The sequence below is a fragment of the Theropithecus gelada genome, chromosome 7b, assembly GCF_003255815.1.
Source record: "Theropithecus gelada isolate Dixy chromosome 7b, Tgel_1.0, whole genome shotgun sequence".
NCBI lineage: Eukaryota > Metazoa > Chordata > Mammalia > Primates > Cercopithecidae > Theropithecus > Theropithecus gelada.
Window position 1 is genome coordinate 30,737,492 of NC_037675.1, and position 21,235 is coordinate 30,758,726.

Here is a 21,235-nt window from a genome sequence, read left to right on the forward strand (position 1 = left end):
ATATCATATATAGGACATCAATTTAATTATTCATGTATTTGCTGGGTTGTACATTTCACTGATTTAAGGATTCCTTCTTTCACTCAATAGATAGATATTGATCGCATGTGATATACCAGATCCTAAAGATTCAAATATTAAAACAAATCGCTCCTATTTCAAGAAATGTGTAGTGCAGTGGGCTGGGGGAGGGGGGGCGGTGAGAGGATTGAGTACTTTACATTTGGCAACAATCTTGTGAAATGCTTTATATTTATTCTCATGAATTCTACAGACCAACCATATATTGGAGGTACTGTTAATGCTATTTTACAGCAGATGGATCAAGATTCAGGGAAATGAGGTGGACTTGCTGAACATTATATAAGAAATAAATGACAACTCCAAAGTATTGACTGAAAATCAGCTACTTATGAAATTGAAGCTATGTGGAGATATAACATAAATATGATGCATATTTCTGAATTAATATACGTGAAGCACTTGGAACAGTGCATAACAACATATTATAAATGCTATTTGTCCTTATATTACCATCACTATTGTTACTATTATTTCTAAAAGAACAATATGTGGCAAGAAACATTATTTATTTAAAAGTATACAGCATGAAGAATATAATGCAGCAGAATGGAAAATGTGCATAAAATTTTCATATGAAATAAAAGGCTTCAAAAGACTTTTCACTTCGGGGTTTGTCTTATTCCCCAGTTGACCTGGACAGAATTTCCAGCACTATTGTGTCATTGCTGTTACATCTCCTCCCTGGAGAATCCACTTTATAAGGAGATAAATAACCAAGAAAACTATCAAAGGGAGGAAGAAGTGCTCCAAGCACAATATCCCTACTGAAGTCACAAGTAGGGAAAAGTGGGAGTCTATGGAAACATTCCAATCTATTTGCTGTCTGCATTCTCTTCTCTGAGAAAATGGTTTAGCGTGGCACAAAGAAATTAAAACCATGTTGATACAGTTAGGCTTTGTGTCCCCACCCGAATCTTATCTTGAATTGTAATCCCCACGTGTCGAGGGAGGGAAGTGGTTAAATTATGGAGGTGGTTTTTCCCATGCTGTTCTCATGATGGTGAGTGAATTCTCACAAGATCTGATGGTTTTAGAGATGGTAGTTTTCTCTGAGCTCTCACAGGTACGTCTGCTACTGCCATGTGAAGAAGGTCCTTGCTTCCCCTTCTCCTTCTGCCACGATTGCAGGTTTCCTGAGCTCTCCCCAACCATGTGGAACTGTGAGTCAATTAAGCATCTTTTCTTTATAAATTACTCAGTCTCATGTAGTGTCTTTATAGCAGTATGAAAATGGACTAATACACAGGTTTACTTGAAAGATAAGAATGGAAAGAGAATATTAACGGTCATAAAAAGGAAATGCTGAAGACACATTTAAAATAAGCCATACTTGGGAGAAAAGAGAAATGATGTATATTGTCACATTTAAAGTTTCCACTGTTACAAAACCACCTGCAAAGATAATTGCAACTGAAGTTAGATAAGAGTTGGCTCCATTCAGCCTGTAACACTAGTACAAACACAAAGAAATATAAATTGAGCATTGAAGGCCAGGTCTTATAAAACCTTAATTGCCCAAGGAGTAGGAGGGCTGAGAGGGTGTTGCCTATAATGAATTCTGCTTTCTTAAAAGCAAACAAACAAAAACTTTATCTATGTAATGTACTTTTGACGAAATAATACAGTGACTTAATATATCACTCTCGGGGTTTTTATCTTCTGCCTAAATTTCAGAGAAGATAAAATATTGCTACATTGCTAACCAATGTTTTATATCTAAGAGAAATTAATATAACTGGTACAATGCTATACAAAGTCAGTAATTTGCACCTTCTATAAAAGAAAAAAGAAGTTTAATAAAATGGTGTTACCACATATTTTTTTTTCTGGTTTCTGGTTTAGGCACTGAATCTTAGTAGGAGAAAAACATGCTTATAAGGATTTCTTAAATATAGTGACCCTAAGACACTAGTTCCATTTTGATCAGAATTGTGAGCTCATGATGGGATCCTGGTGATGCAGTGGCACTGTTATACTGCTTTATATTTTGTATTATAACTATAGAGAAGAAGCTTCAGGGTTCCTTAACCTCATTAAAGTTTGAGTATATGAATTAAATATTTACATTTTTATGAGGAAGAGGATGATAATGGTCTATGATAAACATCATCTCAATGGTTCCTGAAGCTCACTGCTACCTTTGCTGTTACAAATATCAATGGTCCCTGAAATATAAATTCATACTGTAGTAGGAATTCTTTGAACAAGTCCTCAACTATTTCTGTTTACTTCTTCAAATTCAAAGGGCTAAATGGTATTGAAATGGTATTCATAGTGACTAAACACTTAGATTCAGACTCTGGTGTTACTCCTACTATCTGCAGGACATAGGCAAGTTACAATTTATATTCTATAGCTTCAAATATCTGACTTCTCTACTTTCCAGAGTCATTGTGAAGGAAACAAATTACTTATATAAACTGCTTCAAAAACCTGTGATATTATGTAAGCAAAGATTTCATGCTTCCTAACTCCTACTTTTCTATGGCTCAAATCTTCTGTGTAGAGAGACTGGATCATCCTCTCAGACAATTTCTTCCATGGTCATAACACAGAGGAGTATCTCTAGAGTGCCCTGCTGAACCAGGACTCACCAGATGCTCAGAGAGGGAAAAAGTATTCCATGAGAAAGTGAACTTGGGCATGATTCTGGAGAGTTATGCTTCATATCAGCATGCATCAAAGGTCTGAAGATTCTTGCAGCAAATAATTCCTTTAAAGTTGTTTAGTCCAACATGTCCCAAAGTTAACAGACCAGGATTCCCTTTTGTGGTATGTTTAATAAGCATACACATCATATTTAAAGGCTGCTTAGAGTGTGAGGAGAAGAAGCAATCTTAATAGTTTGCATTTGTTGTGGAGTTGCTGTGTATAGAAACTGTCTGAGGTGCTTTACAAGCAATAATTTATTTTAATTTATGTAAACACCTTACAATATAGGTGCTAGGGTTATCCCCGTTTTACAGATGAGGAAACGTGGGCACAGAATGATTACATGTCTTGGCAATGATGTAAGTAGTGAAGAATAGAAAAAGGATATGAACTCATATGTTCTGGCCCTGGAAATTATACTGTATCCTCATGTCTAATGCTTTATTTCCAGAATGAAAACAAAAATAGAATGCATGTAATATTATCACTGTATGATATTTTCATCTAGTAGAAGCTTTTTGTTTGATTAAAAAACAAACAAACAAAAAAATCCTGAAGCCCAAGCCAGGCACGGTGGCTCACACCTGTAATCCCAGCACTTTGGGATGCTGAGATGGGCGGATCACAAGGTCAGGAGTTCAAGACCAGCCTGGCCAATATGGTGAAACCCTGTCTCTACTAAAAATACAACAATTAGCCGGGCATGGTGGCGTGCGCCTGTAATCCCAGCTACTCTGGAGGCTGAGGCAGGAGAATTGCTTGAACCCGGGAGGTGGAGGTTGCAGTGAGCCAAGATTCCAGCCTGGGTGACAGAGCAAGACTCTGCCTCAAAAAAAAAAACAAAAAACAAAAACAAAATCCTGACGCTCAAAGGTTTTGCAACGTGTACAAAATCACGAAGAAAATCAATGGTACTACCTTCCTGAGAAATTAGTTCTTCAGCCCCTCAGATAAGTACCTGAACCATTTGGCAAACACATTGAACAATGTATGAGGGCAAGACTTGTGGTGGGCTAAAGGAAATGCCATCACACTCTCACAATGCTGTAGCTCTCCTGAGAGTTCTATTCATTTTTTCATTCCTCCTTCATCAACTCCACCAAAAATTGTTATTATGTTTGTTTAATTTTACTTCTAAAATATGTCTTGACCTCTCTGCCTCATTTTCAGCTCTTCCGTCATGGCCCGAGAATAGGCCCACGCCTCTTCTGCCTGGACTACAGGGCCAGCTCTCTAATGAGGCTCCCTTCTCTTGATAGTGAGGACCAAATAACTAACTACATGTGAAAACAGCTTTTTGCAAAAGTTATAATACACGATAATCTACTGTAAATCTATAATGAAAGAAGCCCAAGAAAAACATCTATTTTTTAACCTTAAATGTAAGAAAGAAAGATTCAACATTTATCTCTCAAACTTTTAAAACTGTGACTTTATTTGAGGAATTCTTGTAGTCCTTTTCTAGTCTCTATTTAATGACCTACAAGATCCATACACATACATACATAAACACACACATATACACACTGATAATTATTAGAGATCAAGCCAAAACCAACCAAACAGAGTTTGAGTCACGTAGATGTAGTTTTGTTACTAATTTGTTTGCTAAGGCTGAATTATCAGAATTTGATAGAGGCCCATCAAGAAGAAGGCTTCAAATACATTCCATAACCTTGATTTTACAGTTCAGTACCATACACTTGAACTTGACTTTGGCTTTGGTTAAAAAAAAATTTCCATGTTCAGTGTTTTCCTACTTGGTAAGAATAGTAAGAATGCTAGTCCTTTGTTTAACACACAAAGAGAATTTGCCAGGAGTGGGGATAGGTGGGGTAGGGAACTTTCATGCAGTTGTTATTTTTTTCCTCAATAACCCAATCCATTTACTCATGAGCAATCTTTTCCTGGCTTACTGCGTTTAAATGTACTAGCTCACACTAGTCATGTTTTTCAAAAAGAAAGGGAGGGAGAAAAAAATCAGCAAATTAGCCAGAAGCAGCTTGGTTAGTTTTCACTCCCAAAGCAGTTAAAAGATGATGAAAAGTCTGAGCAGAAAATGATATAAGCAAAGAAAAAAAAAAATCTTGATGTTGTCTGAAGAAACAAAATTAACCTTGAAATTTTTCCCATTTTTTTCTCTCATTTTTACTGCAGTCCTATGTCAGAAAATGTTCCTGCTGGTAGATTGTTAAATATAAAAACAACCAGGTTATGTTTACATCAAACTACAGAGTAAAATTTAATTTGTGATAAGGAAAAGAAAGTTTGGATAAATAAAATTTAACAGTAAAACTACAGGGCTTCAGAAGGAAAATGTCCACAGCTTGTTTATTCCTTTACCCACTGCAGTTTTGGTGAAACTGATGCTTAACTACACCTCCAGGAAATAGCATATATCCCAGGGCAATCAGCACCCTTCCTGGGACTGGGTCAGGAATGAGTATGTAATCCAAGCTCCCCTGCACCTATGGCCTGAAGTGTCCTTGCTGCTATCACTTGCCTTGCCTCAAATTATAACATGGTACAATGCTGCTCACTTGATAGGCCCTAATTTCTCTTATGTGGGCCAAAAGAATGCATAGCAAGAAGACTTGAAGTTCAGCTTATTTTTGAGGATATATCTATAAACAATATTTTACAACAAATTGATATTTTTATAAAATGTTGTATATGTAGTAACTTTATTCTCATAGCCAGTAGTTAATATGTGAACTCATACATATTTATTGAGAACTGCACATCTATGGATAACAAAAGGATGAGGTAGGGAAAATATTGCTGAACAATGGTTAGGCCAGGTGCAAGTTGGATCTGCATTTACTCAGGTAGGCTGGGAACTGTGTGTCCTATGTGGCTCAGGAAAAGAGTGGCAAAAATGGGTGGTAAAGTAATGCAGATTATTAACAGGTATTACAGGCCCTGCCCAGGTATACAAGGTCACTGAAACTTCATCAAAGTGTAGTGTAAGACATGAATATAATAAGCCGCATGCTATGTGGAGAAAAAAGAAATAGAAAAATATAGTCAAAAATGGTAGGGAGTTAGGGGCGGAGCAAGATGGCCGAATAGGAACAGCTCCAGTCTCCAACTCCCAGCGCGAGCGACACAGAAGACCCGTGATTTCTGCATTTTCAACTGAGGTACTGGGTTCATCTCACTGAGGAGTGCCAGACGATCGGTGCTGGTCAGCTGCTGCAGCCCGACCAGCCAGAGCTGAAGCAGGGCGAGGCATCGCCTCACCTGGGAAGCGCAAGGGGGAAGGGAATCCCTTTTCCTAGCCAGGGGAACTGAGACACACAACACCTGGAAAATCGGGTAACTCCCACCCCAATATTGCGCTTTAAGCAAACAGGCACACCAGGAGATCATATCCCACACCTGGCCGGGAGGGTCCCACGCCCACGGAGCCTCCCTCATTGCTAGCACAGCAGTCTGTGATCTACCGGCAAGGCAGCAGCGAGGCTGGGGGAGGGGCGCCCGCCATTGCTGAGGCTTAAGTAGGTAAACAAAGCTGCTGGGAAGCTCCAACTGGGTGGAGCTCACAGCAGCTCAAGGAAACCTGCCTGTCTCTGTAGACTCCACCTCTGGGGACAGGGCACAGCTACACAACAACAACAACAACAAAAAAGCAGCAGAAAGCTCTGCAGACGCAAACGACTCTGTCTGACAGCTTTGAAGAGAGCAGTGGATCTCCCAACACGGAGGTTGAGATCTGAGAAGGGACAGACTGCCTGCTCAAGTGGGTCCCTGACCCCTGAGTAGCCTAACTGGGAGACATCCCCCACTAGGGGCAGTCTGAAACCCCACACCTCACAGGGTGGAGTACACCCCTGAGAGGAAGCTTCCAAAGCAAGAATCAGACAGGTACACTCGCTGTTCAGAAATATTCTATCTTCTGCAGCCTCTGCTGCTGATACCCAGGCAAACAGGGTCTGGAGTGGACCTCAAGCAATCTCCAACAGACCTACAGCTGAGGGTCCTGACTGTTAGAAGGAAAACTATCAAACAGGAAGGACACCTACACCAAAACCCCATCAGTACATCACCATCATCAAAGACCAGAGGCAGATAAAACCACAAAGATGGGGAAAAAGCAGGGCAGAAAAGCTGGAAATTCAAAAACTAAGAGCACATCTCCCCCGGCAAAGGAGCGCAGCTCATCGCCAGCAACGGATCAAAGCTGGACGGAGAATGACTTTGACGAGATGAGAGAAGAAGGCTTCAGTCCATCAAATTTCTCAGAGCTAAAGGAGGAATTACGTACCCAGCGCAAAGAAACTAAAAATCTTGAAAAAAAAGTGGAAGAATTGACGGCTAGAGTAATTAATGCAGAGAAGGTCATAAACGAAATGAAAGAGATGAAAATCCATGACACGAGAAATACGTGACAAATGCACAAGCTTCAGTAACTGACTCGATCAACTGGAAGAAAGAGTATCAGCGATTGAGGATCAAATGAATGAAATGAAGCGAGAAGAGAAACCAAAAGAAAAAAGAAGAAAAAGAAATGAACAAAGCCTGCAAGAAGTATGGGATTATGTAAAAAGACCAAATCTACGTCTGATTGGGGTGCCTGAAAGTGAGGGGGAAAATGGAACCAAGTTGGAAAACACTCTTCAGGATATCATCCAGGAGAACTTCCCCAACCTAGTAGGGCAGGCCAACATTCAAATCCAGGAAATACAGAGAACGCCACAAAGATACTCCTCGAGAAGAGCAACTCCAAGACACATAATTGCCAGATTCACCAAAGTTGAAATGAAGGAAAAAATCTTAAGGGCAGCCAGAGAGAAAGGTCGGGTTACCCACAAAGGGAAGCCCATCAGACTCACAGCAGATCTCTCGGCAGAAACGCTACAAGCCAGAAGAGAGTGGGGGCCAATATTCAACATTCTTAAAGAAAAGAATTTTAAACCCAGAATTTCATATCCAGCCAAACTAAGTTTCATAAGTGAAGGAGAAATAAAATCCTTTACAGATAAGCAAATGCTTAGAGATTTTGTCACCACTAGGCCTGCCTTACAAGAGACCCTGAAGGAAGCACTCAACATGGAAAGGAACAACCGGTACCAGCCATTGCAAAAACATGCCAAAATGTAAAGACCATCGAGGCTAGGAAGAAACTGCATCAACTAACGAGCAAAATAACCAGTTAATATCATAATGGCAGGATCAAGTTCACACATAACAATCTTAACCTTAAATGTAAATGGACTAAATGCTCCAATGAAAAGACGCAGACTGGCAAACTGGATAAAGAGTCAAGACCCATCAGTCTGCTGTATTCAGGAGACCCATCTCACACGCAGAGACATACATAGGCTCAAAATAAAGGGATGGAGGAAGATTTACCAAGCAAATGGAGAACAAAAAAAAGCAGGGGTTGCAATACTAGTCTCTGATAAAACAGACTTTAAACCATCAAAGATCAAAAGAGACAAAGAAGGCCATTACATAATGGTAAAGGGATCAATTCAACAGGAAGAGCTAACTATCCTAAATATATATGCACCCAATACAGGAGCACCCAGATTCATAAAGCAAGTCCTTAGAGACTTACAAAGAGACTTAGACTCCCATACAATAATAATGGGAGACTTCAACACTCCACTGTCAACATTAGACAGATCAACGAGACAGAAAGTTAACAAGGATATCCAGGAATTGAACTCATCTCTGCAGCAAGCAGACCTAATAGACATCTATAGAACTCTCCACCCCAAATCAACAGAATATACATTCTTCTCAGCACCACATCGTACTTACTCCAAAATTGACCATATAATTGGAAGTAAAGCACTCCTCAGCAAATGTACAAGAACAGAAATTATAACAAACTGTCTCTCAGACCACAGTGCAATCAAACTAGAACTCAGGACTAAGAAACTCAATCAAAACCGCTCAACTACATGGAAACTGAACAACCTGCTCCTGAATGATTACTGGGTACATAACGAAATGAAGGCAGAAATAAAGATGTTCTTTGAAACCAATGAGAACAAAGATACAACATACCAGAATCTCTGGGACACATTTAAAGCAGTGTGTAGAGGGAAATTTATAGCACTAAATGCCCACAAGAGAAAGCAGGAAAGATCAAAAATTGACACTCTAACATCGCAATTAAAAGAACTAGAGAAGCAAGAGCAAACACATTCCAAAGCTAGCAGAAGGCAAGAAATAACTAAGATCAGAGCAGAACTGAAGGAGATACAGACACAAAAAACCCTCCAAAAAATCAATGAATCCAGGAGTTGGTTTTTTGAAAAGATCAACAAAATTGACAGACCACTAGCAAGACTAATAAAGAAGAAAAGAGAGAAGAATCAAATCGACGCAATTAAAAATGATAAAGGGGATATCACCACTGACCCCACAGAAATACAAACTACCATCAGAGAATACTATAAACACCTCTACGCAAATAAACTGGAAAACCTAGAAGAAATGGATAATTTCCTGGACACTTACACTCTTCCAAGACTAAACCAGGAAGAAGTTGAATCCCTGAATAGACCAATAGCAGGCTCTGAAATTGAGGCAATAATTAATAGCCTACCAACCAAAAAAAGTCCAGGACCAGATGGATTCACAGCTGAATTCTACCAGAGGTATAAGGAGGAGTTGGTACCATTCCTTCTGAAACTATTCCAATCAATAGAAAAAGAGGGAATCCTCCCCAACTCATTTTATGAGGCCAACATCATCCTGATACCAAAGCCTGGCAGAGACACAACAAAAAAAGAGAATTTTAGACCAATATCCCTGATGAACATCGATGCAAAAATCCTCAATAAAATACTGGCAAACCGGATTCAACAACACATCAAAAAGCTTATCCACCATGATCAAGTGGGCTTCATCCCTGGGATGCAAGGCTGGTTCAATATTCGCAAATCAATAAACATAATCCAGCATATAAACAGAACCAAAGACAAGAACCACATGATTATCTCAATAGATGCAGAAAAGGCTTTTGACAAAATTCAACAGCCCTTCATGCTAAAAACGCTCAATAAATTCGGTATTGATGGAACGTACCTCAAAATAATCAGAGCTATTTAGGACAAACCCACAGCCAATATCATACTGAATGGGCAAAAACTGGAAAAATTCCCTTTGAAAACTGGCACAAGACAGGGATGCCCTCTCTCACCACTCCTATTCAACATAGTGTTGGAAGTTCTGGCTAGGGCAATTAGGCAAGAGAAAGAAATCAGGGGTATTCAGTTAGGAAAAGAAGAAGTCAAATTGTCCCTCTTTGCAGATGACATGATTGTATATTTAGAAAACCCCATTGTCTCAGCCCAAAATCTCCTTAAGCTGATAAGCAACTTCAGCAAAGTCTCAGGATACAAAATTAATGTGCAAAAATCACAAGCATTCTTATACACCAATAACAGACAAACAGAGAGCCAAATCATGAATGAACTTCCATTCACAATTGCTTCAAAGAGAATAAAATACCTAGGAATCCAACTTACAAGGGATGTAAAGGACCTCTTCAAGGAGAACTACAAACCACTGCTCAGTGAAATAAAAGAGGACACAAACAAATGGAAGAACATACCATGCTCATGGATAGGAAGAATCAATATCGTGAAAATGGCCATACTGCCCAAGGTAATTTATAGATTCAATGCCATCCCCATCAAGCTACCAATAAGTTTCTTCACAGAATTGGAAAAAACTGCTTTAAAGTTCATGTGGAACCAAAAAAGAGCCCGCATCTCCAAGACAATCCTAAGTCAAAAGAACAAAGCTGGAGGCATCACGCTACCTGACTTCAAACTATACTACAAGGCTACAGTAACCAAAACAGCATGGTACTGGTACCAAAACAGAGATATAGACCAATGGAACAGAACAGAGTCCTCAGAAATAATACCACACATCTACAGCCATCTGATCTTTGACAAACCTGAGAGAAACAAGAAATGGGGAAAGGATTCCCTATTTAATAAATGGTGCTGGGAAAATTGGCTAGCCATAAGTAGAAAGCTGAAACTGGATCCTTTCCTTACTCCTTATACGAAAATTAATTCAAGATGGATTAGAGACTTAAATGTTAGACCTAATACCATAAAAATCCTAGAGGAAAACCTAGGAAGTACCATTCAGGACATAGGCATGGGCAAAGACTTCATGTCTAAAACACCAAAAGCAACGGCAGCAAAAGCCAAAATTGACAAATGGGATCTCATTAAACTAAAGAGCTTCTGCACAGCAAAAGAAACTACCATCAGAGTGAACAGGCAACCTACAGAATGGGAGAAAATTTTTGCAATCTACTCAGCTGACAAAGGGCTAATATCCAGAACCTACAAAGAACTCAAACAAATTTACAAGAAAAAAACAAACAACCCCATCAAAAAGTGGGCAAAGGATATGAACAGACATTTCTCAAAAGAAGACATTCATACAGCCAACAGACACATGAAAAAATGCTCATCATCACTGGCCATCAGAGAAATGCAAATCAAAACCACAATGAGATACCATCTCACACCAGTTAGAATGGCGATCATTAAAAAGTCAGGAAACAACAGGTGCTGGAGAGGATGAGGAGAAATAGGAACACTTTTACACTGTTGGTGGGATTGTAAACTAGTTCAACCATTATGGAAAACAGTATGGCGATTCCTCAAGGATCTAGAACTAGATGTACCATATGACCCAGCCATCCCATTACTGGGTATATACCCAAAGGATTATAAATTATGCTGCTATAAAGACACATGCACACGTATGTTTATTGCAGCACTATTCACAATAGCAAAGACTTGGAATCAACCCAAATGTCCATCAGTGACAGATTGGATTAAGAAAATGTGGCACATATACACCATGGAATACTACGCAGCCATAAAAAAGGATGAGTTTGCGTCCTTTGTAGGGACATGGATGCAGCTGGAAACCATCATTCTTAGCAAACTATCACAAGAACAGAAAACCAAACACCGCATGTTCTCACTCATAGGTGGGAACTGAACAATGAGATTACTTGGACTCAGGAAGGGGAACATCACACACCGGGGCCTATCATGGGGAGGGGGGAGGGGGGAGGGATTGCATTGGGAGTTATACCTGATGTAAATGACGAGTTGATGGGTGCAGCACACCAACATGGCACAAGTATACATATGTAACAAACCTGCACGTTATGCACATGTACCCTACAACTTAAAGTATAATAATAATAAATAAATTTTAAAAAAAAATGGTAGGGAGTTAATGATTAAAATACAGTGAAAAAGACAGGGAACAGGAATGTGTACTTGGTAGAGATGGACAAGATGGACAGGCTAGAGTAGGAGAAGAGGAGTGCTACCAAGTGGAGATTTTGAAGCTGGAGCCTTGTCTTATTGGTGAAGTCAGGAATGGTACTATGGGTGACTGATAACAAAAATAAGCAATAAGGAATCTGAGGAATCATAAACATGAATGTTAACAAAACCAAGGATGAATGGGTATTTAAAATGGAAAGTAAGATTAGAAATCTGACACCGATTATTGCCATACTTAAGTGGAAATGAGTCTTCAAGGAAAATAAATCACTTCACTGCAAAGATGACATAAATAATTAAATGGCAATGGGAAATCAGAAGAGGGCCATATCACTCAACTCCTCGACTAAGAGTGGAGGAAAATAAGAGGCAAAGCCTCTTGGAAATGGGATATCACCTTCAGGAGAGTCAGGATGCAAGGAAGACATAAAGACTGGGGAAAAGAAAGGAACATCAGGCATTTGATCACAATAGACTCAGGGCCTAAAAAGGCTAAGGGAAAAGAGATAAGAGATATGGGTAAGAAACAGAGTTGTAATACAGGGCGGTGGAATGGTTTAAAAAAAACTATTGTAAACATAAACACTTATTGAGCAAATCACAACGTTAAGCAATAGAATGGGAGAGGAGCTGGGAGAACACTGTTGCCGATAGTCATGGGAAAGCGCAGGCGATCTAAACGTAATTGTGTGTGTGTGCAATTGATATACATAATTGAATAATTTAAAGGGTCAATGACATTGAGAAAATGGCACTATGTCATTCAAAACTAGAATTAAACTGTTACAGAATAGCTCCTTTTAAATACCAGCAAAATAGCTGGTAAGAGTAAGGGAGCCATTCTGGAATCTGGTGCTGGGAAAGCAGGTAAGGAAACGGGCTGCTCTTAAATGCCCTGTCAACAACTGTGGCCAGGAAAACAGGAGAGATGGAACATAAAGGGTAGATGGCAGGGGAGGTGGGGCATATGCACAATGAAGTTCTCAATTTGCAAAGATGGGAGAGGAAAAGCAGAAAGCTGTTCTCATGCAGCAAGGGAATTCTAGAGGGCTATATCAGGTCAACACAAGGGAACAGCAGGTCTGGCTCATTAAGGCTGGGATAATATGCAAATAGGCAGTCCTCTCCTACATAAATACACCCACACACAGGTTGCATTCAATCTGTCTGCTACTACTCTAAAGTGCTTGATAACAAAAGTAAAATGGAAAGAATAATACATTATATTTAGAAATGCAATTTTAAAAATCCTCATATATTTCTGGACATTGACATAAGGCAAAAGGATTCATAAAACATATTACATTATTTACAAAGCAGCCTAGCTATGAGTTTAATATGAATTATGGCAAGAACTGATCCAGTGCATGATTTCCCTGAATAATTAATTTAGTGTTCAGAAACAGGAAACTTAGAAAACAACATGTCTAGTCTGTAGTTTTGAGAGGTCAGGTGCAGTAAGCAAATGTCAAAAGAGCCAAAGGAAAGGAAAAAGGAAAACTCAGACAAAGCAAGTGACTTCTTCAAAAAAAATTAATAAAAAACCATCAAAGCTTTTGCTTTTTTAGTTTGTTTATTTAACAACTGGCAACCCTATAGACAATAGAAAAATAATTACTTTTATCTTGCATAAAAGTTGTTTTATAGGATCCATCTACACAATGAAATTGTGGCAATCCCAGGATCTCACACAACGGTAGGCAACCAATAAAGATAAAAAGATAACTAGACTGAATCAAAGCAAAGTGAATAAAACAAAGATAAATTGAATTATAATCAGTACATCCAATTACTGGGCTCTGAACAAGTTGAGGAACTTGAGGAAATAAAGTTGAGGCTCTGTAATGCTACTGGACTTCCTTTATTCAAAGAGATGGTAAGCAAAGAAGTCAGGAGAGGAGAAAAGAGCAAGTCAATCCAAGTTTCTCAATAATTATTATCTTTTTAACAAAAATTAACAATAAAAATTTGGACACATTATCATTGCATTGAGTATCATTGCAAGGATCTCCACTCTAGCTGTTGTTCTCTGGTGCTTTTTAAGAAAGTTAAATACATCCTTTTTTTTTTCTGTTTGGATAGGCACAGTCCTATTACTAACTGCTAAATCCTAAACAAGAAATACAAATGTGAGCAGAGGCAAATGTAGCCATTTCTCAGGGACTGAGTTAACTAGCATCACATGGCATGACCTGACCTGCTCTAACTCCTGGGCTCTGGCTTCCTCCTTGGTCTTGGCTTACCTCACAGCTACTGGACTTTTGACCTTAGTAAGTCAATGGCTTCTTAGCCCTGGTGTTACTTCTTGGCTTCCACACACTCTGTACATTTGCAGCCCTGACAGCTAATTTAGCTTCACTGTTGGTGAGTTTCTTGTTTGCTTTTGCTGCTGTCCAAATGATTCAAGGTGCTGAATGACGCCATCTGTACGTTGCCAGAAGTTGAGAGGGGGCTGGGAGGAAACGTTAAGTCAAGAGACGTGATTGGAGCAGTACTGGGTATGGACACAGCCAATTAAAGGGAAATCTTTTGTTTCCCTTTTTCACGTGGACAGAGCTCCAACATCTCCTCTTGGAGCTGAGTTTGAGATATGCGTTTTATGTTGTCTTAAAAACATATGCCCAAGAATTCTTCAAATACAACTTCTAATCTACGGATAAAGAAAAAGTATAAAAGTATACTACCTGACAAGACCACTTCAATAAGATCGCCTTCCTGGATATCACTGGCCGTTCTCACCAGCTGAAGGATGTTTTCAGAGGTAGGGTCATGACGAAAAAGCAGGATCTTATCATACATTCCATAGAAACCACATTCAGGGAACTGCAAATACAAATACCATGAGAGTGTAAATGTCAAAATCTTTTCAAATATTTTGTTTTAAATATTTCAGGGCACAAATACAAGCTAATTAGAAAAGTTCAAAGAATCTAGATCATTAAAATTTTTTTAATTAAAAAATAAATAAATGGTAGAGTTGACATTGGGAAGACTCCAAATCAGAAGGAAAGAAATCACATAGATCATGGGGGCAGGAATGGTCAAGTGGTTTTCTAATTAGAGAGCAAGAAAACAAGAGAATATGAGATAAGATTAAAATAAGTTCTGGCAGTAAAGTGGTTAAGAAATATAGGTGGGAAGAGGTGTACACCTTCACGTGATTTAGAGCAATCCAATAACAAAAAATGGGAGTCGCTTCATTCCAATTCTATTACACATAATAATGGCAATTTGTTTGCAAAAAACTGGGTCTGTCTGTTTTGGCATATTCAAAAATAAGAGATGACTCAATAAATCTAAACATATTCTGTATGTGAGCAGTAGCATTATCTAGGTCCTTTGATCAGGAGACCAGGGGAGGCAACCCAACTCTCCCTTCTGCTGCCCCTACTGCATTCCATTCCATTCCGTTTTCATGCAATCTGTCAATCCACAATCTCATGAGCAGTGTAAGAGAAGGTCCATCTGCACAGCATGGAGGGTTTTTGTTAAAGCAAACAACCTAGGCTAATTCATTATGTGAAAAGGGCCCTTTTCTTGTAATGACTTTTTCACGCAATTATTAAGAATGCTATTTCTGCCATAAATTGACATTTGTAATGCAGTGGGAAAAGATGCAAACTCAGGGAAAAAGAAAATTATCTTTCTTCATCCTGGAATTGATGACAGATCTGACACTTATGTCAATATAGGTGGACTTTAAGAAGCTACTGTCGGGGAGAAATGTCCAGAATCTAATACCTTCTGGAGATAAAAACAATACATTATAAACCTCTCTTTCTTTTTCTTAGTCTTAGAATTAGGGGTTAAATTCACATGAATCATTTTGTATGAACTAAAAATAAATATAATGAGAACATCTTATTGCTCTTAGGAGTCAGTGCTGATGACCAGGCTTAAAACTATTTCTGCATGTCACTTAGTAAAGTTAACTTCCCTAAAAAAACACAACAGCTGAAATGATGTCACTGCTTCCAGTGTGCTAATTAAAAGAATAAAAACTTAGTTCACTTTTTTTTAAAAGAAATATCTCCAATAATACTATTAGAGCACAAGGAAACAAAGGGAAAATAAAAATAACATCTTCTCCACTTTAAAAAACAATGGATACCTCACGTACCATTTAAAAAATCAACTTCATTGAAGAATAAATTACATGAAATAAATTGATATAAGTGGACGAATCTATGAGTTTTGACAAATATAACTACCCATATAACCAAAATCACAATCAAGCCAGGAGACATTTTCATCAACCCCCAAAACTTTTATTGCAATCTATGCAACCCACAATCTTAACCTCAGGCACAGATCTACTTTCTGTCACCCTAGTTTACCTTGTCTGGCATAGAATTTCATGTAAATGAAATTATACAATAGGTTATATGTACTCTTTTCTGGCTGGCTGTTTTTGCTTATTATAAAGTTTTTGAGATTCATACATACATTTGAGTTCTTTCTCCTTTTATTATGTATTAGTATTTCATTAAATGGATCTACCATAATTGTTTATCTGTTCACTCACAGATGGACATTGTAGTCTTTTTTTCCAGTTTGCAGCTATTACAAATAAAAATGCAATTAATATTATGTACAAGTGTTTCAGTGGGCACATGTTTCCGTTTCTTGTGGGTAAATACCCAGAAGCAGCATTATTGGGTCATATAATAAATTCATGTTTGAGCTATATGTCTATCTTTAATAAATATAACACCACATTTTATTTATTATTGTAGCTTTATCCTAAGCCTGCAATTCAGGTAGTGAGAGCCTTCCAATGTTTTTTCCTTTTCAAAATTGTTTTGGATATACGACCACTGAATTTCCATATACATTTTAGAAATGCTTTGTTGATTTCTACAAAAAGTTGTGAATTTATAAAAAGCCCACTCTATCATGTATTTCTTTATAGACCATGCTTTTGCTAAGACATCTTTGCATAACCAAATATAACACAGATTTTCTCCTATATTTTATTCTACAAATTGCATTATTTAAAATTTTACATTTGAGTCTATGATCTACTTTGAGGTAGGTTTTGAATAGGGCAAAATATATGGATTGAGGTTCTTTTTTTTTTTTTTTGCATATTCTGGAAGATTTGTAAGGACTTGGTATTATATCTTCCGTAAACATTTGGTAGAATTCTCTGCTGCAGCCGTGTAAGCTTGGATTTTCCTTTGCTGAGGGCTTAAAACTTCATATTCAATATCTGTGTAGTACACTTCAGACTTCAATTTCCTCTTAAGTGACTTTTGGCAGTTTGTTTCTTTTCAGAAAACTATGCATGTCATCCAAGTTGTCAAATTTATTGGCATAAAGTTATTCATGTGATTCCCTTACTACCCTTTTAATGACTATCTAGTTTGTAGTGATATCTCTTCATTAATTTTTATATCCTTTCTTTTTTGTTTGGTCTGGCAAGAAATTTGTCAATCTTATCAATTTTTCGAAAGCTGTAATGAACCAGCTTTTGTTTCATGGAATTTCTCTCTTATTTTTCTATACTTAGTTTCATGGGTTTCTTTTCCTATCTTTGTTATTTCCATTCTTTAACTTAACTTTAATTTGTTCTTTTCCTCCTAGATTCTTATAGTGGAAGCTTGTATTATTGATTTGAGACATTTGAGACTTAGTTCTAATATGACCATTTAATGCAATAAATATTTCAGCAATATTTCACAAATTTTGATAAAGCTATGTCTCATTTTCTTTCAGTTCAAAATATTTTCTATCACATCATATATAAAAATAAACTCAAAATAGATTACAGACATAAAGATAAGACCTAAAACTGTAAAATTACTAGAAGATGTGGCAACAACTCCATGACATCGGTATGGGCAATGATTTTTTTTATATGACCTCAAAAGCACAAACAAATAAAAAGCAAATATAGACAAATGTTAAGACATCAAACTAAAAACCCTCTGCACAGCAAAGGAAACAATCAACAGAGTGATGAGATCATCTGTGGAACAACCCAATGGCAAGAAAACAAATAATCCAATTAAGAAATAGGCAAAAGATCTGAATAGACATGTCTCAAAAGAAGATGTACTAATAGCCAATAGGTATATAAAAATAGACATTTCTCAAAAGAAGATATACAAATGGACAACAGGTATATGAAAAAATTGCTCAGCATCACCAATCAGAGAAGTGCAAATTAAAAACACAATATTACCTCAACCCTGTTAAAATGGCTACTATAAAAACAAAATGAACAGATAACAAGTATTGATGAAAATATGGAGAAAAGAGAACCCTGTACACTCTGGGGAATGTAAATAAGTACAGCTACTATAAAAACAGTATGGAGGTTCTTCAAACAACTAAACATATAACTACCATATGATCCAGCAATCTGACTTCTGGGTATCCATAAGGAATATCTGGAAGAATTGAAATGAAGATCTCAAAGAGAAAACTGCATTCCCATGTTCACTGCAGCATTATTCACAATAGCCAAGATATGGAATCAACTTTAGTATCCATCAATGAATACATATATAAAGAAAATGTGGTGTATTGATACAGAATGGAATACCACTCAACCTCAGAAAGAAATATTAACATTTGGGACATGATTAAACCTGGAGAATAATATGCTAAGTGAAATAAGCCAGGCACATAAAAACAACTACCATATGTGGAATCTAAAAAACCTGAATGCATAAAAGCAGAGAGTAGAATAGTGGTTACCGGGGCTAAACGGTGGGTGAGAAATGCTCAGTGATGTTGGTAAAAGGATTTAACATTTAAGTTAGGAGGAATAAGTTCAAGATATCTATTGTATAATGAGGTGACTATAGATAATAACACTATATTGTATTTTTCGAAAGTCACTAAGAGAGTAGAAAAATGTAAGTGTACTTACCACAAAAAAAGTAAGTATGTGAGGTATGTATATGTTAACTACTTTGATGTAGCCATTCCACAATGTATACACAGTTCAAAACACGATGTTGCATATGGTAAATATACATAAGTTTTGTCAACTAAAACAATTAATTTTAAATATATGTAGTCTAAATTCCCTTGTGAATTTCTCTTTAACCCATGGGTTATTCAGAAGAGTGTTGTGTAATTTCCAAATACTCAAGAGATTTTTCCAGATATCTTTATGTTCTTAATTCTTCATTTAATTCTGCTAAGGTCCAAATCCTATTTTGCATAAATCTGACACTTTTACATTTCCTAAGATGTTTTATGGCCCAGGAGGTCAAACTTGGTGAATATTCTATGTGCATTTGGAAATAATGTGTATTCTGTTGTTGTTGGGTGGCAAGTTCTATAAATATCAATTAGATTAAGTTGATTGATAGTTTTTCAGATTTTCTATTTGCTTAATAATTTTCTGTTTGTTCCACAAATTAATGACAAATATTGATGTCTTCACATATACTTGTAGATTTTTTTTTCTCTTTTTCCTTTCAATTCTATTATTTGCTTTAAGTATTCTGAAGTTCTGCTCTTAGGTGTATAAACATGAAACTTGGTACATTTTCTTGAATAATTTATCCGTTTCATAATATGTGGTGTCCCTCTTTATATCTGGCATTATTTATTGTCCTTCATGAACATATAACCATTTTAAACTTCTAAGAATTAATGTTTCCATGGCACTGTGTTGTCATTCTTTTAATCCCTGTGTCTTTATAAAGTTGTTGTACACAACATATATATATGTGTCTCCCTCATCTTTTTGTGCAGTCTGACAATCTCTACCTTTTTTTTTTTTGAGACCAAGTCTCACTCTGTTGCCCAGGCTGGAGTGCAATGGTGCAATCTTGGCTCACAGCAACCTCCAACTCCTGGGTTCAAGTGATTCTCCTGTCTCTGCCTCCCGAGCAGCTGGGATTGCAGGCAAGCACAATACGCCCGGCTAATTTTTGTATTTTTAGAAGAGATGGGGTTTCACCATGATGGCCAGGCTGGTCTTGAACTCCTGACCTCGGGTGATCCATTCACCTTTGCCTCCCAAAGTGCTGGGATTACAGGCATGAGCCATGGCACCCAGCCAACAATCTTTACCTTTTAACTTGTTTCTATCGTTTATATTTTAATGTATATGCAATTAAGGATACTATCTTACCAATTTTTTTCTGTTTGTTACATCTGTTTTTTTGTTGTTACTTTTTTTCCTTTTCTATATTATTTGATATTATTTGTTGGTACTTTACTTCTTTTTATCTTCTCTCCTGGTTTATTACCCAGTTGTACTTCCTTGGATAATTATCCTATTTCACATACAATACAATGACCTTAAAACTGTATATTTTCATTTCTCCTCTTCCTTCCTTTATGTTATTTTTCTGTCTTTTACATACACAAATGTTAAAAAAAAAAAACCAAAATAGAATGGTATTTTTGCTTTAAATAATTAATTACCTTTAAAATAATTCTTAAAATAAAAAAGTATCTCATTTTACTATTTCTGTCTCACTCTTTATGGATTTGTATAGATCCAGGTTTTCACATGGTATCATTTTCTTCAATCTGATGAATTTTCTTTAGTATTTCATATAAGCTGGATGGCAAACACTTTTCTCAGATTTTCTCTCTGAAAGTTTTTATCTCATCTTTTTTTGGAAAGCTATTTTTGTTGTATATAGAGTTGTATGTTAATGTTTTTAGCTCTTTAAAATGTAATTCCCTTGTCTCCTGCTTTGAATTATTTCTGATGAGAAGTGTGCGTTATCTGTTCCCCTGTATGCAATGTTTTTTCTTCCCTAATTAGTTTACAGTTTTAATCTTCATCAATGACTTTAAACAATTTGATAGTGATGTGCCTTTAAGTGTTTTTTTTTGTTTGTTTTTTTGGTTTTTTTCAGTTTATCTTGGTTGAGGTTCACTGTGCTTTAATCTATAGATTTATACATTTCATGACATTTAGAAAATTTTCACCATTGTTTTTGTCTTTAAGGGGGGTTCAGTTTGGATTATTTCTATTGCTATGCGTTCACTGATATTTTCTTTTCTTTTCTTTTCTTTGAGACAGAATATCACTCTGTCACCCAGGCTGTAGTGCAGTGGCGCAATCTTGGCTCACTGCAAGCTCCGTCTCCTAGGTTCATGCCATTCTGCTGCCTCAGCTTTCCAAGTAGCTGGGACTACAGGCATCTGCCACCACGCCCAGCTAATTTTTCGTATTTTTAGTAGAGACCGGTTTTCACTATGTTAGCCAGGATGGTCTCAATCTCCTG

General features: G+C 37.2%; 1 protein-coding gene across 3 annotated transcripts in view; it reads right to left on the reverse strand.

The window, feature by feature from the left end:
* Positions 1 to 21,235, reverse strand: part of PRKD1 (protein kinase D1) — a 365,049-nt gene that overhangs the window by 145,151 nt on the left and 198,663 nt on the right. For all 3 annotated transcript variants that reach the window (XM_025392896.1, XM_025392895.1, XM_025392897.1), the window contains exon 2: positions 14,711 to 14,849. In XM_025392896.1, the coding sequence (XP_025248681.1) occupies positions 14,711 to 14,849 (139 nt within the window). The remainder of the gene's footprint in view (positions 1 to 14,710; positions 14,850 to 21,235) is intronic.